General features: G+C 43.2%; 1 protein-coding gene across 1 annotated transcript in view; it reads left to right on the forward strand.

Annotated features, from left to right (window-relative positions):
- Positions 1-7854, forward strand: part of LOC133620532 (rho GDP-dissociation inhibitor 2-like) — a 68502-nt gene extending 60648 nt beyond the window's left edge. The window contains exon 6 of the mRNA XM_061982117.1: positions 7072-7854. Coding sequence (XP_061838101.1) covers positions 7072-7271 — 200 coding nt within the window. The 3' untranslated portion in view covers positions 7272-7854. The remainder of the gene's footprint in view (positions 1-7071) is intronic.
- The last annotated feature ends 11605 nt before the right edge of the window (positions 7855-19459 follow it).

Here is a 19459-nt window from a genome sequence, read left to right on the forward strand (position 1 = left end):
GGCGGGGCTCTCCCTTAGAGATAGGGTGAGAAGCTCTGTCATCCGGGGGGAGCTCAAAGTAAAGCCGCTGCTCCTCCACATGGAGAGGAGCCAGATGAGGTGGTTCGGGCATCTGGTCAGGATGCCACCCGAACGGCTCCCTAGGGAGGTGTTTAGGGCACGTCCGACCGGTAGGAGGCCGCGGGGAAGACCCAGGACACGTTGGGAAGACTATGTCTCCCGGCTGGCCTGGGAACGCCTCGGGGTCCCACAGGAAGAGCTAGACGAAGTGGCTGGGGAGAGGGAAGTCTGGGCTTCCCTGCTTAGGCTGCTGCCCCCGCGACCCGACCTCGGATAAGCGGAAGAAGATGGATGGATGGATGGATGGATATACAGTACTGGCCAAAAAGTTTGAACACACCTCTTTATGTTCATGACTATTTACATTGTCACATCAAAACTATGAATGAACACATGTGGAGTTATGTACTTAACGAAAACAAATGTGAAATAACATGTTTTATATTTTAGTTTCTTCAAAATAGCCACCCTTTGCTCTGATTACTGCTTTGCACACTCTTGGCATTCTCTCCATGGGCTTCAAGAGGTAGTCACCTGAAATGCTTTTCACTTCACAGGTGTGCTTGAAGCTCGTGGAGAGAATGCCAAGAGTGTGCAAAGTAGTAATCAAAGCAAAGGGTGGCTATTTTGAAGAAACTAGAATATAAAACGTGTTTTCGGTTATTTCCCCTTTTTTTGTTAAGTACATAACTCCACATGTGTTCATTCATAGTTGTGATGTGACAATCTACAATCAGTGACGTGCGGTGAGGTTGATGGCTGGTGAGGCACTGACTTCATCACAGTCAGATTTACAAACATATGAACCCTAAAGAGTATCTTATTCACCATTTGATTGGCAGCAGTTAACGGGTTATGTTTAAAAGCTCATACCAGCATTCTTCCCTGCTTGGCACTCAGCATCAAGGCTTGGAATTGGGGGTTAAATCACCAAAAATGATTCCCAGGCGCGGCGCCGCTGCTGCCCACTGCTCCCCTCACCTCCCAGGGGGTAATCAAGGGGATGGGTCAAATGCAGAGGACACATTTCATTACACCTAGTGTGTGTGTGACAATCATTGCTACTTTAACTTAACTTTAACTTTACACATACAAACTGTAGCACACAAAAAAGCACATTTAATAAAAAAACCGTTATTATGGTCTTACCTTTACTTATAAATGAAGTCCATGCGCCGCAACTAAAGCCCTCACTTAAACTTTCCACGTGCAAGATTGAATCAATTTAAAAAAGTGTAACCGAGGGTTTATAAATGTCGCCTATACTGTATGAAACTACAAAATAACAAAACACGGAGGCTCCAGTTTACACGAGGACCACTTTATTTACCTTCTTTCAAAAACCTCCGCAGCGTGACATCACTTCCGCTCTTAGCGCCTTCAAAATAAGAGCTCAAGGCATATACTGTATAACAGCGCATAACAGGAACTTAACATCACAAAGAGGAAAGCCCATGAAAATAGGTTACAAAAGTTATTTAATAAGAAGCCAAAAAGTGCAAAAACAATAATGTTCGTGTTGGAGGAGTTGTGAATTAGGTACTCCTGCAGTATGCAGGTGCACCTAATGTTGTGGCCCTGCAGTCATTCACAACTCCTCCAACACCAACATTATTGTTTTTGCACTTTTTGGCTTCTTATGAAATAACTTTTTTTAAATAGATTCAATCTTGCACGTGGAAAGTTTAAGTGTGGGCTTTAGTTGATATAACAATTCTACGGCGGGGGTGCAGGAGGCGAGCCTCAGCCAGTGCGTCTTTTGCAGCCGTTTTATGATCGCTCAGCACAAGAAATACGTTACAAACATACAGTTGTTGACAAAATACACTGTACATTATATACCGTATTTTCCGCACTATAAGCCGCCCTGGGTTATAAGCCGCGCCTTCAATGAACGGCATATTTCAAAACTTTGTCCACCTATAAGCCGCCCCGTGTTATAAGCCGCATCTAACTGCGCTAAAGGAATGTCAAAAAAACAGTCAGATAGGTCAGTCAAACTTTAATAATATATTAAAAACCAGCGTGATGTGGGCGCGCATGGAGTCGTATATCAACATGGACGGAGCTGCGTGAAAAAAGCCACCCGGCCTCTTCGCGTAAACTTACCTTAACCACTCGCTCATCTTTTCTTCATCCATCCCTTCGAGTTAGCTTTTATGATGACGCCGGCTGGAAAGGTCTCTTTTGGCAAGGTCTTCCTTTTGAATATCACCATGGGTGGAAGTTTCTGGCCATTAGCATGGCAAGCTAGAACCACAGTGAAGGATGACTTCTCATTCCCTGTGGTGCGAATATTCACCGTACGTGCTCCCGTTGTATCCACAGTGCGGTTCACAGGAATATCAAAAGTCAGTGGAACCTCGTCCATGTTGATAATGTTCTCTGGCCGGATCTTTTTTTCAGCTATCTTGTTTTTACAATATGCACGGAAAGTAGCCAGCTTTTCTTGAAAGTCTTTAGGCAGTTGCTGTGAAATAGTAGTCCGTGTGCGGATGGAGAGATTGCGTCTTTTCATGAACCGGAAACCTGTCGCTTAGTAGGAGCCATTTTGTGGTCTTTACAGATGTAAACACACAAAGGAAATGAAACGTAATATCCGCGCGCTTCTTCTTCTTCTTCTACGCGGGCGGGTGGTTGCTTACAGTAGAAGAAGAAGCGCTTCCTGTTCTATGGGGGCGGGTGCTTACCTTGGCGGTTGCTTGCGTAGAAGAAAAAGCACTTCCTCTTCTACGGGGAAAAAAGATGGCGGCTGTTTACCGTAGTTGCGAGACCGAAACTTTATGAAAATGAATCTTAATATTAATCCATATATAAAGCGCACCGGGTTATAAGCCGCACTGTCAGCTTTTGAGTAAATTTGTGGTTTTTAGGTGCGGCTAATAGTGCGGAAAATACGGTACCTCAGCTAACTAAACTATGGAAATGTATAATATAATTCATATAGCAATACGGTCTCACTGCACAGCAGGCCAGCAGTTAGCCGAGTCCGGAATCCATGTTGAGGCACTGAGTGACGTGCCTCAACTGGCTGCTGATCACCGCACCGTCTCTTCTCAGTATTTGAACGGCAAATGTGAAAATTCAGCGATTTTGAATAAAAATAATCTAAAACTGGTGAAGTTAAATGGAAAATAACTTTATAGTATAATCACTGGATACATATAACAATTTAATTTTTTTTCTTTCCATGATGGCAGGTGAGGCCCCGCCTCACCTGCCTCTAGTGACTGCACGTCACTGTCTACAATGTAAATAGTCATGGAAATAAAGAGAACACATTGAATGAGAAGGTGTGTCTAAACTTATGGCCTTTAGTGTACATGTTTCTTCTAACAAGGTAGTAAGCAGGAAAAGAAGAAGGAAAGTTTGTAATGAAGAAAAAGATACAAGTTGTTGCTGGTCAGCAGATGATAGCAGTTAGATGTTCTGCTTCCACTAATGATCATGACCTGTCTCCCAGGCCTGGCCCTAACCAATCTGGCGCCCTAGGCAAGATTTTAGGTGGCGCCCCAACCACATCGGCAGTGAAGTGTATATACTCACAAGAAACCGAATAGCTTTGTCTTTGACCTTTTTTTTTACTTAAAGAAAGCAAATTAACAATCAGAATAGTTAACAAGATAAAAAAAAATATGAATAAATAAATGAATGCAAAAAATAAAAAAATGAATATATGAAATACAATATTTTTTACATACATATTGCTTAATTTACATTAATGATGTGCACTTTAACAACTAGGCTTACAACTATACCTAATATATAAAGGGGTGGAAAAGTGACTATTACCTGCAGGGCAAACATTAGCTAACCAGAAGGCAATAACAATGTAAACAAAAAACACCTGCTTAAAAGATCTAATACAAATGTCCCTGAGGAATGTAAGGTGGGAGTACTGTAATTACCTAACGTTACATTATTATTTTCCATAACAATTTAGCCCCCTCCACAATATTAACCCGACGTTAAAACAGAACTAGCTATTTATTGATTAGCAATTGCCGAATCATGTAACATTAGCTTAATGCTAAAAAGCCAGGTTACTATCGCATTCTGTAACAGACAAATAATTTCATGTAGGCTAACGTTACCTACCTGCTACCTCTGTCTTTTCTCGTTTCTCCTCCTCTTCTTTTCTCTTTTTTCTTCCCTGGGCACCTGACAGTTTTGGCCGTTTTGACATCTTGTGTTGATTTTTTGATGTGGTGACGTCCAAAAAGAGTCATGATACGGGAAGGGAGGGGGCGCAGTGTTGGTACTATTATTTAGAAATAATAGTACCAACTTTTTTTTTTTTTCTCCGACATTTGTGGCACTGGCGTGGCGCCCCCTGATGGACGGCGCCCTTAGCATTTGCCTATACGGCCTATGCCACGGGCCGGCCCTGCTGTCTCCTCTACTAAACCTGATGCACATCTACCTTCCTCCTCCCCGAAAACGTAAACTTTTCTCCAGCTGCGGCTCATCGCCACATAAACATGTCTGTCCTTTTCAGGTGACAATTTCATGCACTTTAACATTTGCACCACTTTTGAACAAAACAGGCACATGGATTGTGGCTAAGGATGGTTTGTTTGTGTTCAAACTTTTATTAATATAGCTTGCTACTCCTTTTCCTGTGAATTTGACTCATTTTGTTTAATGTCATGGCCATTTATTTCATTTTAATATATATGTTTTAATATGAATCCATCTATTACAACCATATCATACCACCACCACCAGGGGAATTCAATGCAACATTTTTAGAAAAATAAGGCTTTCTGCTGCGCCACTCGCAGTCTGTGGAACACTTTCCCTGACCACCTGAGGGCACTACAGACTGTGGATGCTTTAAAAAAAAAAAAGGCTTAATTAACAACCTCTAAAGGCTTAGTGGCCACATCCGTGGACAGCACCTTTTAGCTCTTATTTCCAAAATTGTGTACACTACTGAATTGGGGTCTTATGGCCGCTTATGTGGACGCTTATACTGCCATCTGGTGGTGTCCGAAGAGTATAACATACAATGGAATTTGAGGGGGGAAAAAAGTGTAAAAATAAGAATTAGCATGTCACTAAACATGAAGTACACGTTTGTGTACTTATGGACTAAGTACATCATATCAAAAGATGATTCTTAGTTTGTATTCTAATTAGGGTCCAATAAGCCCAAATAGCAAAGAGAAATAAAAAAAAAAGCATGTAAGCAAACAGCTTGGGCCTTAAGAGGTTTTAAAAACCCTTCTTTTAAAAAAAAAAAAAAAAGCTATTTTTTTTAGATATATGTCTGCTAGTTCTAGCTATTAGGCTGTTCTAGTTTTTATTTTATTTTTTTTAACTATTTATTTTACTTGTTGGGGGCAGCTATTTGGGGTTCTAGCGTTGTTGTTGTTGTTTTTTTTTTAATGCACTGTAGCACTTTGAGGTTGTTTGCTCAATGTAGAGTGCTTTTACAAATAAAATCTATTATTATTATTATTAGGAAAAATAAGAGTATGAGAACTAGAAATAAATACGTGATTTTAAAGTTGCTTTTCAAACAAAAATGACAACAAAACCACTTTGGTTACCAATAGTAGATACGACGTCATTGCGTGCTAAAAGCCGTAAGTGGACAGGAAAAATGTGCTTCGAATACGTTGAAAAGTTAGCGGCCCCTAGGTATAAAGGCTTGTAATGTATGTTATTAGGGCCCGCATGGCCCATTGCAAAAGGACTCCCGAGGGAGTCCTTATGCAATGGGACATAAGGACCTATTGAATTTGTAAGGTTTTATTAGGGTCCGCATGGCCCATTGCAAAAGGACTCCCTTCGGGAGTCCTTATGCAATGGGACATAAGGACCTATTGAATTTGTAATTAGGGCCCGCATGGCCCATTGCAAAAGGACTCCCTTCGGGAGTCCTTATGCAATGGGACATAAGGACCTATTGAATTTGTAAGGTTTTATTTATTCTTTATTATTATTATACCGGCCGCCTCTTTGAGCTGTAATTTGACCCACTTGACATGCTTCAAAACTCACCATATTTGACGCACACATCAGGGCTGGCGAAAATTGCCGTTTGATAAAAAAACCAAACCCCAAAAATCAAAATTGCGCTCTAGCGCCCCCTAGGAAAAAAAAACTAGACTGCCTGTAACTCCCACTAGGAAGGTCGGAGAGACATAAAACAAAAACCTCTATGTAGGTCTGACTTAGACCTAAATTTCATTAATGGTACATTCTCGGGCAAAAATCAACAGGAAGTTGGCAATTCCCCCTTTAAGACAAAAAAGTACTAAAAACAGTCAATGTTGCCTCTTTGAGCTGTATTTTCACCCTCTTAACATGCTTCAAAACTCACCAAACTGAACACACACACATCAGGACTGGCACAAATTGCGATCTAATAAAAAAACCTAATCCCAAATCTCAAAATTGCGCTCTAGCGCAATTTTTTTAATGAAACGCACAAAAAACTGCTCCTCGGAAGAAAACAATGACAAAACTGCCTGTATCTCCCACTGGGAAAAAACCTCTATGTAGGTCTCACTTAGACCTACATTTCATAAATTGACAACCCCCAGCAAAAATCAACAGGAAGTTTGCTATTCCCCCTTCAAAACAAATTTTTTGTAAAAACCGGTCACCTTCCTTCAAAAACGAACTCCTCTGAGCGCGTTTGTCGTTTCGCCTTTAAACTAACACAGGAGAGAGATTGAACCCTTGTGATTACAATGACAGAAGCGCTTTTTTTTCTAACTGCTCCGGTTTTGATTTTATGACCCTTCAAAGACCCGCTGCGTTGATGCTTTTTTTAAGATGGCTGCTTAAAAGCAGGAAGCACCAACGTGCCCACACAATGCAGACAAGGTAGGTACACTAGACAAAAGTCTTTGGACACTTCAGACTAAAAGTAGACAAAAGTATTGGGACACTTAGGACTAGCACCTGCCAAATACGCGGGACCGACCAATGCTGCTTGCAGCTTTAATTATATATGTATGTTATTTCCTTCTAAAAGTAAGTGTCTCCTGTCTGCAGTGGACAAGGTGTCCTACATGGTGGGCAGCTACTGTCCTCGCCAGGACGAGCATGAGTTTGTGTGCCCCGCCGATGAGACCCCTCAAGGCTTGGTGTCACGCGGCGTCTACCAGGTCAAGTCCTGCTTCAGCGACGACGACAAGAACGTCCACTCGGCATGGGACTGGAACCTGGAGCTGAAGAAGGACTGGGACGAGTAGAGGTGCCATCTTTTCTTCTCCTCCTCCTCCTCCTCCCTCTCTCTGCAGCGTTGAAAAGACAGGATGCTCCCTTTTCTTTTTTTTCTTTTTCTCCTACGACTTCCTCTTTCACACGTTTAGAGAAGTGTCACCTCTCTTCCTCTTTGCATTAATCCTCGTCCGCGTCTGTGAAACACTACATGGTGAGTAAGGCTTTTCTCATCATCCTGTCATAGAAGGATGTCATGCAGGTGCATTCGATGCAATTTCAATGTGAAAAGTAGAGAAAAAAATGCCGTGGTTGCGCTTGTTTACAGTGTTTACCGACTTTTATGAAGCAACATGTTAATGACGTGCCTCCTGTCATCCGGTAAATAATAATAGTAAGTCCATGTATGATTGTGCTTGGCCAGTTTGATCTAGAAGTCAGGATGTCCAAGTTTACAACATATTTCCACAATGCAGCACAAAGTACATGTCAAACCTTCCTAAAGTGGAGTAGCACAACAACCTCTGTCTCAAAGCGCCTTTTTAACAAGGAGTCGTAGAAACCAGATGTCATTATGCCCAGTCAACATGTTTAGTATAGAACAGTACAGGTAAAAGCCAGTAAATTAGAATATTTTGAAAAACTTGATTTATTTCAGTAATTGCATTCAAAAGGTGTAACTTGTACATTATATTTATTCATTGCACACAGACTGATGCATTCAAATGTTTATTTCATTTAATTTTGATGATTTGAAGTGGCAACAAATGAAAATCCAAAATTCCGTGTGTCACAAAATTAGAATATTACTTAAGGCTAATACAAAAAAGGGATTTTTCGAAATGTTGGCCAACTGAAAAGTATGAAAATGAAAAATATGAGCATGTACAATACTCAATACTTGGTTGGAGCTCCTTTTGCCTCAATTACTGCGTTAATGCGGCGTGGCATGGAGTCGATGAGTTTCTGGCACTGCTCAGGTGTTATGAGAGCCCAGGTTGCTCTGATAGTGGCCTTCAACTCTTCTGCGTTTTTGGGTCTGGCATTCTGCATCTTCCTTTTCACAATACCCCACAGATTTTCTATGGGGCTACGGTCAGGGGAGTTGGCGGGCCAATTTAGAACAGAAATACCATGGTCCGTAAACCAGGCACGGGTAGATTTTGCGCTGTGTGCAGGCGCCAAGTCCTGTTGGAACTTGAAATCTCCATCTTCATAGAGCAGGTCAGCAGCAGGAAGCATGAAGTGCTCTAAAACTTGCTGGTAGACGGCTGCATTGACCCTGGATCTCAGGAAACAGAGTGGACCGACACCAGCAGATGACATGGCACCCCAAACCATCACTGATGGTGGAAACTTTACACTAGACTTCAGGCAACGTGGATCCTGTGCCTCTCCTGTCTTCCTCCAGACTCTGGGACCTCGATTTCCAAAGGAAATGCAAAATTTGCATGGTTGGGTGATGGTTTGGGGTGCCATGTCATCTGCTGGTGTCGGTCCACTCTGTTTCCTGAGATCCAGGGTCAACGCAGCCGTCTACCAGCAAGTTTTAGAGCACTTCATGCTTCCTGCTGCTGACCTGCTCTATGGAGATGGAGATTTCAAGTTCCAACAGGACTTGGCGCCTGCACACAGCGCAAAATCTACCCGTGCCTGGTTTACGGACCATGGTATTTCTGTTCTAAATTGGCCCGCCAACTCCCCTGACCTTAGCCCCATAGAAAATCTGTGGGGTATTGTGAAAAGGAAGATGCAGAATGCCAGACCCAAAAACGCAGAAGAGTTGAAGGCCACTATCAGAGCAACCTGGGCTCTCATAACACCTGAGCAGTGCCAGAAACTCATCGACTCCATGCCACGCCGCATTAACGCAGTAATTGAGGCAAAAGGAGCTCCAACCAAGTATTGAGTATTGTACATGCTCATATTTTTCATTTTCATACTTTTCAGTTGGCCAACATTTCTAAAAATCCCTTTTTTGTATTAGCCTTAAGTAATATTCTAATTTTGTGACACACGGAATTTTGGATTTTCATTTGTTGCCACTTCAAATCATCAAAATTAAATGAAATAAACATTTGAATGCATCAGTCTGTGTGCAATGAATAAATATAATGTACAAGTTACACCTTTTGAATGCAATTACTGAAATAAATCAAGTTTTTCAAAATATTCTAATTTACTGGCTTTTACCTGTACATAGTAATGTTGTAGGTCTAAATATGTGGAGGAGCAAATGGGACGGAATTAAATAAATAAATACATCTTTAAATAATTACTGACTTGTCCTTAATTAATTAAAATGTGAAATACCTCATGTGTTAATAAATTAATTTTGCATGTTTTAATTTAATGTAAAATTATAGTTATTTAACTATTGAATTAATTTCAATATTTATTTCCCAATTAAATAATTTATTTCAATAAGTTTGTATTAATTATCATTTTCTTTACACAACAGTTTATTTAATTTACTATGTATCTTTTTTTATTAACCTGTCGAGCAGCTTATGAATTTATTTGATCTGTCAAACTCAGTCAGTCAGTGGGCGGGTCCTAACACCTGATTGGTTACCCAGGACTTACAGTGGGCGGGTCCTAACACCCGATTGGTTACCCAGGACCCCCACTGGTCTGTCCAATCCAATCCAATCCAATCCACTTTATTTATATAGCACATTTAAACAACAAAATGTTTCCAAATTCCATATTGATTAGTCTGTGGGACTTGGATGAGAGTATCTGAGTCCTGTTTGATCTCTTGGTATAAAAGTGTGGAAACAAGTTGAATAAATCCTCCATTTGAACTGCGACATGACTTTGATGGCCGAGTTTGACAAACAAAATAAAAACGGGTTCAATAAATGTAGTAATCATTTAATTAAATCATTATTTTAAATCTTGAAATGATTAAATTATGAAATGAATAAGCAAAACATGAAATAATGAATCCATCCACCCATCCATCTTCTGCTTATCTGAAGTGGGGTCGCGGGGGCAGCAGCCCAAGCAGAGAAGCCCAGACTTTCCTCCCCCCCTCCCACCCCAGCTACTTCATCCAGCTCTTCCGGGGGAATCTAAGGCGTTCTCAGGCCAGCTGGAAGACTATAGTCTCTCCACCATGTCCTGGGTCTTCTTCCCTCCACCATGTCCTGGGTCTTCTTCCCCTCGGCCTAAACGGCGTTCGGGTGGCATCCTGACCAGATGACCGAACCACCTCATCTGGATCCTCTCCATGTGGAGGAGCAGTAGCTTTACTTTAAACTCCTCCCAAATAACATATCTTCTCACCCTATCTCTAAGGGAGAGCATTTAGTCCTTTGGTCACAACCCAGACCTCATGACCATAGGTGAGGATAAGGATGTAGATTGCCCAGTAAATTGAGAGCTTCGCCTTCCGGCTCAGCTCCTTTTTCACCACGATGAACCTATACATGGTCTGCATCACTGCAGATTTTGCACCGATCCGCCTGTTGATATCACCATCCACTCTTCCCTCACTCTTGAACAAGACCCCGAGGTACTTGAACTCCTCCACTTGGGGCAGGATCTCCTCCCCAACTCCGAGATGGCACTCCACCCTTTTCTGATGTTCATCCCATAAATAATGAAGTAACTCATTAAACTGCTGAATAAATGATTAAATTGTGAAATAAATGATTCAATATTAAACTGTTAAAATAGCTGAATAAATATAATTTTACATTCGTTAATTGCTGAATGGTTTATTAACACGTGTATTTATTTCATTTCAATGTAATTAATTCATGACACATGTATGTAATTATGCTAACACTTTAGTATGGGGAACATATTCTAAGTAACAAAGACTTCATTTAGGGTTATTTGGTTAGGGTTAGAGGGTTTGGGTTGGGGTTGAGGTTATGGTTAGGATTAAAGGGTTTGGGGTTGAGGTTAGGGTTAGAGGGTTAGGGTTGAGGTTTGTGTTAGAGGGTTGGGGTTAGGGTTAGGGTTGAGGTCAGGGCTGGGGTTAGGGTTAGAGGGTTGGGGTTAGGGTTGAAGTTAGGGTTAGACGGTTAGGATTGAGGTTAGGGTTAGGGTTACTTGTATAATAAGGCCATGCAGAATAAGGCATTGATAAGTACTTAATAATGACTAATTAAGAGCCAATATGTTACTAATTTGCATGTTAAAAAGCAAGTAATTAATGGGTTAGGGTTAGAGGGTTGGGTTGAGGTTAGGGTTGGGGTTAGTGTTAGGGTTAGAGGGTTGAGGTTAGGGTTAGGGTTGAGGGTTAGGGTTGAGGTTTGGTTTAGAGGGTTAGGGTTAGTTGTATAATAAGGCCATGCAGAATAAGGCACTAATAAGTACTTAATAATGACTAATTAAGAGCCAATATGTTACTAATTTGCATGTAAAAAAGCAAGTAATTAATGGGTTAGGGTTAGAGGGTTGGGTTGAGGTTAGGGACAGGGTTGGGGTTGGGGTTGGGGTTAGGGTTGAGGTTAGGGTTAGGGTTAGTTGTATAATAAGGCCATGCAGAATAAGGCATTGATAAGTACTTAATAATGACTAATTAAGAGCGAATATGTTACTAATTTTCATGTTAAAAAGCAACTAATTAATGGGTTAGGGTTAGGGTTGAGGTTAGGGTTGGGGTTAGGGTTAGAGGGTTGGGGTTAGGGTTGAGGTTAGGGTTAGACGGTTAGACGGTTAGGGTTGAGGTTAGGGTTAGGGTTAGTTGTATAATAAGGCCATGCAGAATAAGGCATTAATAGGGAGTTAATAATGACTAATTAAGAGCCAATATGTTACTAATTTGCATGTTAATAAGCAAGTAATTAATGGGTTAGGGTTAGAGGGTTGGGTTGAGGTTAGGTTTGGGGTTAGGGTTAGAGGGTTGGGGTTAGGGTTGAGGGTTAGGGTTGAGGTTAGGTTTAGAGGGTTAGGGTTAGTTGTATAATAAGGCCATGCAGAATAAGGCACTAATAAGGAGTTAATAATGACTAGTTAAGAGCCAATATGTTACTAATTTGCATGTTAAAAGGCAAGTAATTAATGGGTTAGGGTTAGAGGGTTGGGTTGAGGTTAGGGGTAGGGTTGGGGTTGGGGTTAGGGTTGAGGTTAGGGTTAGTTGTATAATAAGGCCATGCAGAATAAGGCATTAATAAGGAGTTAATAATTACCAATTAAGAGCCAATATGTTACTAATTTGCATGTTAAAAAGCAAGTAATTAATGGGTTAGGGTTAGGGTTAGAGGGTTGGGTTGAGGTTAGGGTTGGGGTTAGGGTTAGGGTTAGAGGGTTGGGGTTAGGTTTGAGGGTTAGGGTTGAGGTTAGGTTTAGAGGGTTAGGGTTAGTTGTATAATAAGGCCATGCAGAATAAGGCATTGATAAGTACTTAATAATGACTAATTAAGAGCCAATATGTTACTAATTTTCATGTTAAAAAGCAACTAATTAATGGGTTAGGGTTAGGGTTGAGGTTAGGGTTGGGGTTAGGGTTAGAGGGTTGGGGTTAGGGTTGAGGTTAGGGTTAGACGGTTAGGGTTGAGGTTAGGGTTAGGGTTAGTTGTATAATAAGGCCATGCAGAATAAGGCATTAATAGGGAGTTAATAATGACTAATTAAGAGCCAATATGTTACTAATTTGCATGTTAAAAAGCAAGTAATTAATGGTGAATATGTTAGGGTTAGAGGGTTGGGTTGAGGTTAGGGTTGGGGTTAGGGTTAGAGGGTTGGGGTTAGGGTTGAGGGTTAGGGTTGAGGTTAGGTTTAGAGGGTTAGGGTTAGTTGTATAATAAGGCCATGCAGAATAAGGCATTAATAAGTACTTAATAATGACTAGTTAAGAGCCAATATGTTACTAATTTGCATGTTAAAAAGCAAGTAATTAATGGGTTAGGGTTAGAGGGTTGGGTTGAGGATAGGGTTGGGGTTGGGGTTGGGGTTAGGGTTAGGGTTAGTTGTATAATAAGGCCATGCCGAATAAGGCATTAATAAGTACTTAATAATGACTAATTAAGAGCCAATATGTTACTAATTCTCATGTTAAAAAGCAACTAATTAATGGGTTAGGGTTAGGGTTGAGGTTAGGGTTGGGGTTAGGGTTAGAGGGTTGGGGTTAGGGTTGAGGTTAGGGTTAGACGGTTAGACGGTTAGGGTTGAGGTTAGTTGTATAATAAGGCCATGCAGAATAAGGCATTAATAAGGAGTTAATAATGACTAATTAAGAGCCAATATGTTACTAATTTGCATGTTAATAAGCAAGTAATTAATGGGTTAGGGTTAGAGGGTTGGGTTGGGGTTAGGGTTAGGGTTAGAGGGTTGGGGTTAGGGTTGAGGGTTAGGGTTGAGGTTAGGTTTAGAGGGTTAGGGTTAGTTGTATAATAAGGCCATGCAGAATAAGGCACTAATAAGTACTTAATAATGACTAATTAAGAGCCAATATGTTACTAATTTGCATGTTAAAAAGCAAGTAATTAATGGGTTAGGGTTAGAGGGTTGGGTTGAGGTTAGGGATAGGGTTGGGGTTGGGGTTGGGGTTAGGGTTGAGGTTAGGGTTAGGGTTAGGGTTAGTTGTATAATAAGGCCATGCAGAATAAGGCATTGATAAGTACTTAATAATGACTAATTAAGAGCGAATATGTTACTAATTTTCATGTTAAAAAGCAACTAATTAATGGGTTAGGGTTAGGGTTGAGGTTATGGTTGGGGTTAGGGTTAGAGGGTTGGGGTTAGGGTTGAGGTTAGGGTTAGACGGTTAGACGGTTAGGGTTGAGGGTTAGGGTTGAGGTTAGGTTTAGAGGGTTAGGGTTAGTTGTATAATAAGGCCATGCAGAATAAGGCACTAATAAGTACTTAATAATGACTAGTTAAGAGCCAATATGTTACTAATTTGCATGTTAAAAAGCAAGTAATTAATGGGTTAGGGTTAGAGGGTTGGGTTGAGGTTAGGGATAGGGATAGGGTTGGGGTTGGGTTTAGGGTTGAGGTTAGGGTTAGTTGTATAATAAGGCCATGCAGAATAAGGCATTGATAAGTACTTAATAATGACTAATTAAGAGCCAATATGTTACTAATTTGCATGTTAAAAAGCAACTAATTAATGGGTTAGGGTTAGAGGTTAGGGTTGAGGTTAGGGATAGGGTTGGGGTTGGGGTTGGGGTTAGGGTTGAGGTTAGGGTTAGGGTTAGGGTTAGTTGTATAATAAGGCCATGCCGAATAAGGCATTAATAAGTACTTAATAATGACTAATTAAGAGCCAATATGTTACTAATTTTCATGTTAAAAAGCAACTAATTAATGGGTTAGGGTTAGGGTTGAGGTTAGGGTTGGGGTTAGGGTTAGAGGGTTGGGGTTAGGGTTGGGGTTGAGGGTTAGGGTTGAGGTTAGGTTTAGAGGGTTAGGGTTAGTTGTATAATAAGGCCATGCAGAATAAGGCACTAATAAGTACTTAATAATGACTAGTTAAGAGCCAATATGTTACTAATTTGCATGTTAAAAAGCAAGTAATTAATGGGTTAGGGTTAGAGGGTTGGGTTGAGGTTAGGGATAGGGTTGGGGTTGGGGTTAGGGTTAGGGTTAGGGTTAGTTGTATAATAAGGCCATGCAGAATAAGGCATTAATAAGGAGTTAATAATGACTAATTAAGAGCCAATATGTTACTAATTTGCATGTTAAAAAGCAAGTAATTAATGGGTTAGGGTTGGGTTGAGGTTAGGGTTGGGGTTAGGGTTAGGGTTAGAGGGTTGGGGTTAGGGTTAGGGTTGAGGGTTAGGGTTGAGGTTAGGTTTAGAGGGTTAGGGTTAGTTGTATAATAAGGCCATGCAGAATAAGGCACTAATAAGTACTTAATAATGACTAGTTAAGAGCCAATATGTTACTAATTTGCATGTTAAAAAGCAAGTAATTAATGGGTTAGGGTTAGAGGGTTGGGTTGAGGTTAGGGATAGGGTTGGGGTTGGGGTTAGGGTTAGGGTTAGGGTTAGTTGTATAATAAGGCCATGCAGAATAAGGCATTGATAAGTACTTAATAATGACTAATTAAGAGCGAATATGTTACTAATTTGCATGTTAAAAAGCAACTAATTAATGGGTTAGGGTTAGAGGGTTGGGTTGAGGTTAGGGATAGGGTTGGGGTTGGGGTTAGGGTTAGGGTTAGGGTTAGTTGTATAATAAGGCCATGCAGAATAAGGCATTGATAAGTACTTAATAATGACTAATTAAGAGTGAATATGTTACTAATTTGCATGTTAAAAAGCAACTAATTAATGGTGAATATGTTCCCCATACTAAAGTGTTACCGTAATTATTGATTAGATGTGATCCCCTTTGACCCTCCAATCAAATCCTCTCTACAAAAGATTTGACCTCACTCATTCATTTTAGGGTTTTCAAAGTTGTCTTTTTAAAGCCACAACTCTTGCAGGTCTTTGTGAAGCTTTTTCTTTCTCAGCGGCGAAAGACACAAACAAGAAGTGTATAATATTGTAGAAAGAAATGCATGTTTGATACAATTCACACGTTCACATTGAAGGCATCAATGTATAGGTCACAACATTAGGTACACTCAGACAAGGTCTCGTACAAATAACGAGTGGTATTTATTCTTTATTACCGTTACATCGTGCTGAAGCTCTACCTAATGTTGACGTGTAAATAAACACTTTTCAGATATATTCAAGTAGGAGACATCAGTGGAGGGATGGTGGAAAAAAGGGAATTGTTGTCATTATTGCTGAACATAAAGAAGACTGACTGTGTTGTCACCTCAGAGTAAGTAAACATTGTCTTGTTGGGTGTTGCATGGTTAAGCAAGAGTATCTCTAGTGTAGGTTTTTGTTTTTTTTACCATTGTGGTTGAATTAAAAAAAACTGTGTTGAAGGTTGGTTGCAGATGGAGTATTTGACTAGCTCTTTAAAGCAACTGAACAGCGGCCGTCGACTGTGTTGTGTATCGATCAAACATGTAACGTTCAATATTGCTGTCAAATCTTCTCCATCTTTTAATAAAGGCAATTGAAAGAACCAAAAAGGGGCACACGTTTTTGTCCAATTGATTTGAATAATACACCGTATATGTGGGCGTGCTTACACACAAATAAGATAGCAAAATAAAACCAGAGTATAATTTGGCTTTCAATTCATCCATCCATCCATCCATCCATCTTCTTCCGCTTATCCGAGGTCGGGTCGCGGGGGCAGCAGCCTAAGCAGGGAAGCCCAGACTTCCCTCTCCCCAGCCACTTCGTCCAGCTCTTCTCGGGGGATCCCAAGGCGTTCCCAGGCCAGCCGGGAGACATAGTCTTCCCAGCGTGTCCTGGGTCTTCCCCGTGGCCTCCTACCGGTCGGACGTGCCCTAAACACCTTCCTAGGGAGGCGTTCGGGTGGCATCCTGACCAGATGCCCGAACCACCTCATCTGGCTCCTCTCCATGTGGAGGAGCAGCGGCTTTACTTTGAGCTCCCCCCGGATGACAGAGCTTCTCACCCTATCTCTAAGGGAGAGCCCCGCCACTCGGCGGAGGAAACTCATTTCGGCCGCTTGTACCCGTGATCTTGTCCTTTCGGTCATGACCCAAAGCTCATGACCATAGGTGAGGATGGGAACGTAGATCGACCGGTAAATCGAGAGCTTTGCCTTCCGGCTCAGCTCCTTCTTCACCACAACGGATCGATACAGCGTCCGCATTACTGAAGACGCCGCACCGATCCGCCTGTCGATCTCACGATCCACTCTTCCCCCACTTGTGAACAAGACTCCGAGGTATTTGAACTCCTCCACTTGGGGCAAGATCTCCTCCCCAACCCGGAGATGGCACTCCACCCTTTTCCGGGAGAGAACCATGGACTCGGACTTGGAGGTGCTGATTCCCATCCCAGTCGCTTCACACTCGGCTGCGAACCGATCCAGTGAGAGCTGGAGATATTATGAAGTGTGAAAACTAATCCAAAATATGTATGGTGTGACCAGGTGTAGCGACTAGCTGAGTGTTACCAGGGGTGTTGAGTGAGAGGCGGAAGTCCGAGGGGGGCGAGGCAAGCTCAGAGATCCAGAGACAGGCAGGAGGTCAGGGGCAAGAGCGAGGCGTCAAAGTCCGTGTCCAGGTCGGGAGGTGGAGATCCAAAGAGGCAGCCAGGGGAACCAGAGGGGAACACGGGGAGACGAGACACACAGCTCGTGACGAGAAAACGGAGGAATGCTGCTGGATGGTGACAAGGGAAAACGAGACAAATGAACACGAAGCGGGAGAAACACAGAGAGAGAGAGAGAGCATAGAGCTAGAGATTGTCAGCTTACTGTACAGGAACAGGTCGCTACGTTTTGGCCCGGAACACAAGTTTGCTCTGGCTTAAGAAGACCGGCGTCTCATCAGCTACAGGTGTACAGATTGGCGGAGTGGTGCGCGCATGGAGGTGCGCTCAGCGCCCGGGCCGTGACAAGCACACCTATTCTCCCGGGAAAAAGTCCCCCTTGCCGTGTGCCGTCAGCGCGGCGGTGTTGTTGCTCCCTTCCAACAGCGCCCGCTGGGCCGCGGCGGGTAGATAGAGGAAGGCGTAAAGCAGGGCCAGCACCAGCAGAGCCAGCAGCAGAGGGAGGCTAGCTGAGTGTTACCAGGGGTGTTGAGTGAGAGGCGGAAGTCCGAGGGGGGCAAGGCAAGCTCAGAGATCCAGAGACAGGCAGGAGGTCAGGGGCAAGAGCGAGGCGTCAAAGTCCGTGTCCAGGCGGGAGGTGGAGATCCAAAGAGGCAGCCAGGGGAACCAGAGGGGAACACGGGGAGACGAGACACACAGCTCGTGACGAGGAAACGGAGGAATGCTGCTGGATGGCGACAAGGGAAAACGAGACAAATAAACACGAAGCGGGAGAAACACAGAGAGAGAGAGAGAGAGAGAGAGAGAGTGCATAGAGCTAGAGATTGTCAGCTTACTGTACAGGAATAGGTCGCTACGTTCTGGCCCGGAACACAAGTTTGCTCTGGCCTAAGAAGCCCGGCGTCTCATCAGCTACAGGTGTACAGATTGGCGGAGTGGTGCGCGCATGGAGGTGCGCTCAGCGCCCGGGCCGTGACAAGCACACCTATTCTCCCGGGAAAAAGTCCCCCTTGCCGTGTGCCGTCAGCGCGGCGGTGTTGTTGCTCCCTTCCAACAGCGCCCGCTGGGCCGCGGCGGGTAGATAGAGGAAGGCGTAAAGCAGGGCCAGCACCAGCAGAGCCAGCAGCAAAGGGAGGCTAGCTGAGTGTTACCAGGGGTGTTGAGTGAGAGGCGGAAGTCCGAGGGGGGCAAGGCAAGCTCAGAGATCCAGAGACAGGCAGGAGGTCAGGGGCAAGAGCGAGGCGTCAAAGTCCGTGTCCAGGCGGGAGGTGGAGATCCAAAGAGGCAGCCAGGGGAACCAGAGGGGAACACGGGGAGACGAGACACACAGCTCGTGACGAGAAAACGGAGGAATGCTGCTGGATGGATACAAGGGAAACGAGACAAATGAACACGAAGCGGGAGAAACACAGAGAGACAGAGAGAGTGCATAGAGCTAGAGATTGTCAGCTTACTGTACAGGAATAGGTCGCTACGTTCTGGCCCGGAACACAAGTTTGCTCTGGCTTAAGAAGACTGGCGTTTCATCAGCTACAGGTGTACAGATTGGCGGAGTGGTGCGCGCATGGAGGTGCGCTCAGCGCCCGGGCCGTGACAAGCACACCTATTCCCCCGGGAAAAAGTCCCCCTTGCCGTGTGCCGTCAGCGCGGCGGTGTTGTTACTCCCTTCCAACAGCGCCCGCTGGGCCGCGGCGGGTAGATAGAGGAAGGCGTAAAGCAGGGCCAGCACCAGCAGAGCCAGCAGCAGAGGGAGGCCCCAGTCCGAGGTCATGATGGGCTCCTCGCAGCGCGCCTGCAGGAAGGACTTGTTCTGCATGCTGGAAGTCAAAGATGGCAAAACTTGAGCCTTCTTCTATCGAGAAAGCAGCATCCCGGCAGAATGGAAACACAACAAATAATCCACAAGCATGAAACCTTCAAAAGGTAAAAATCTTTTTTTGACTCCTCCTTCTGACTGACAGGTTACGTGTGTGTGTGTGTGTGTGTGTGTGTGTGTGTGTGTGTGTGTGTGTGTGTGTGTGTGTGTGTGTGTGTGTGTTGACTTTTGAGCTTATTGCAGTCATTTCCTCTGACCTATTATGTCAGAGCCTCATGGCGTGTAAGGGATTAAACAATATGTTTGAAACAATCATCACGTTGATGTTACAGCAGACGTCCATGCT

This window comes from Nerophis lumbriciformis, linkage group LG24, assembly GCF_033978685.3.
Source record: "Nerophis lumbriciformis linkage group LG24, RoL_Nlum_v2.1, whole genome shotgun sequence".
Taxonomy (NCBI): domain Eukaryota; kingdom Metazoa; phylum Chordata; class Actinopteri; order Syngnathiformes; family Syngnathidae; genus Nerophis; species Nerophis lumbriciformis.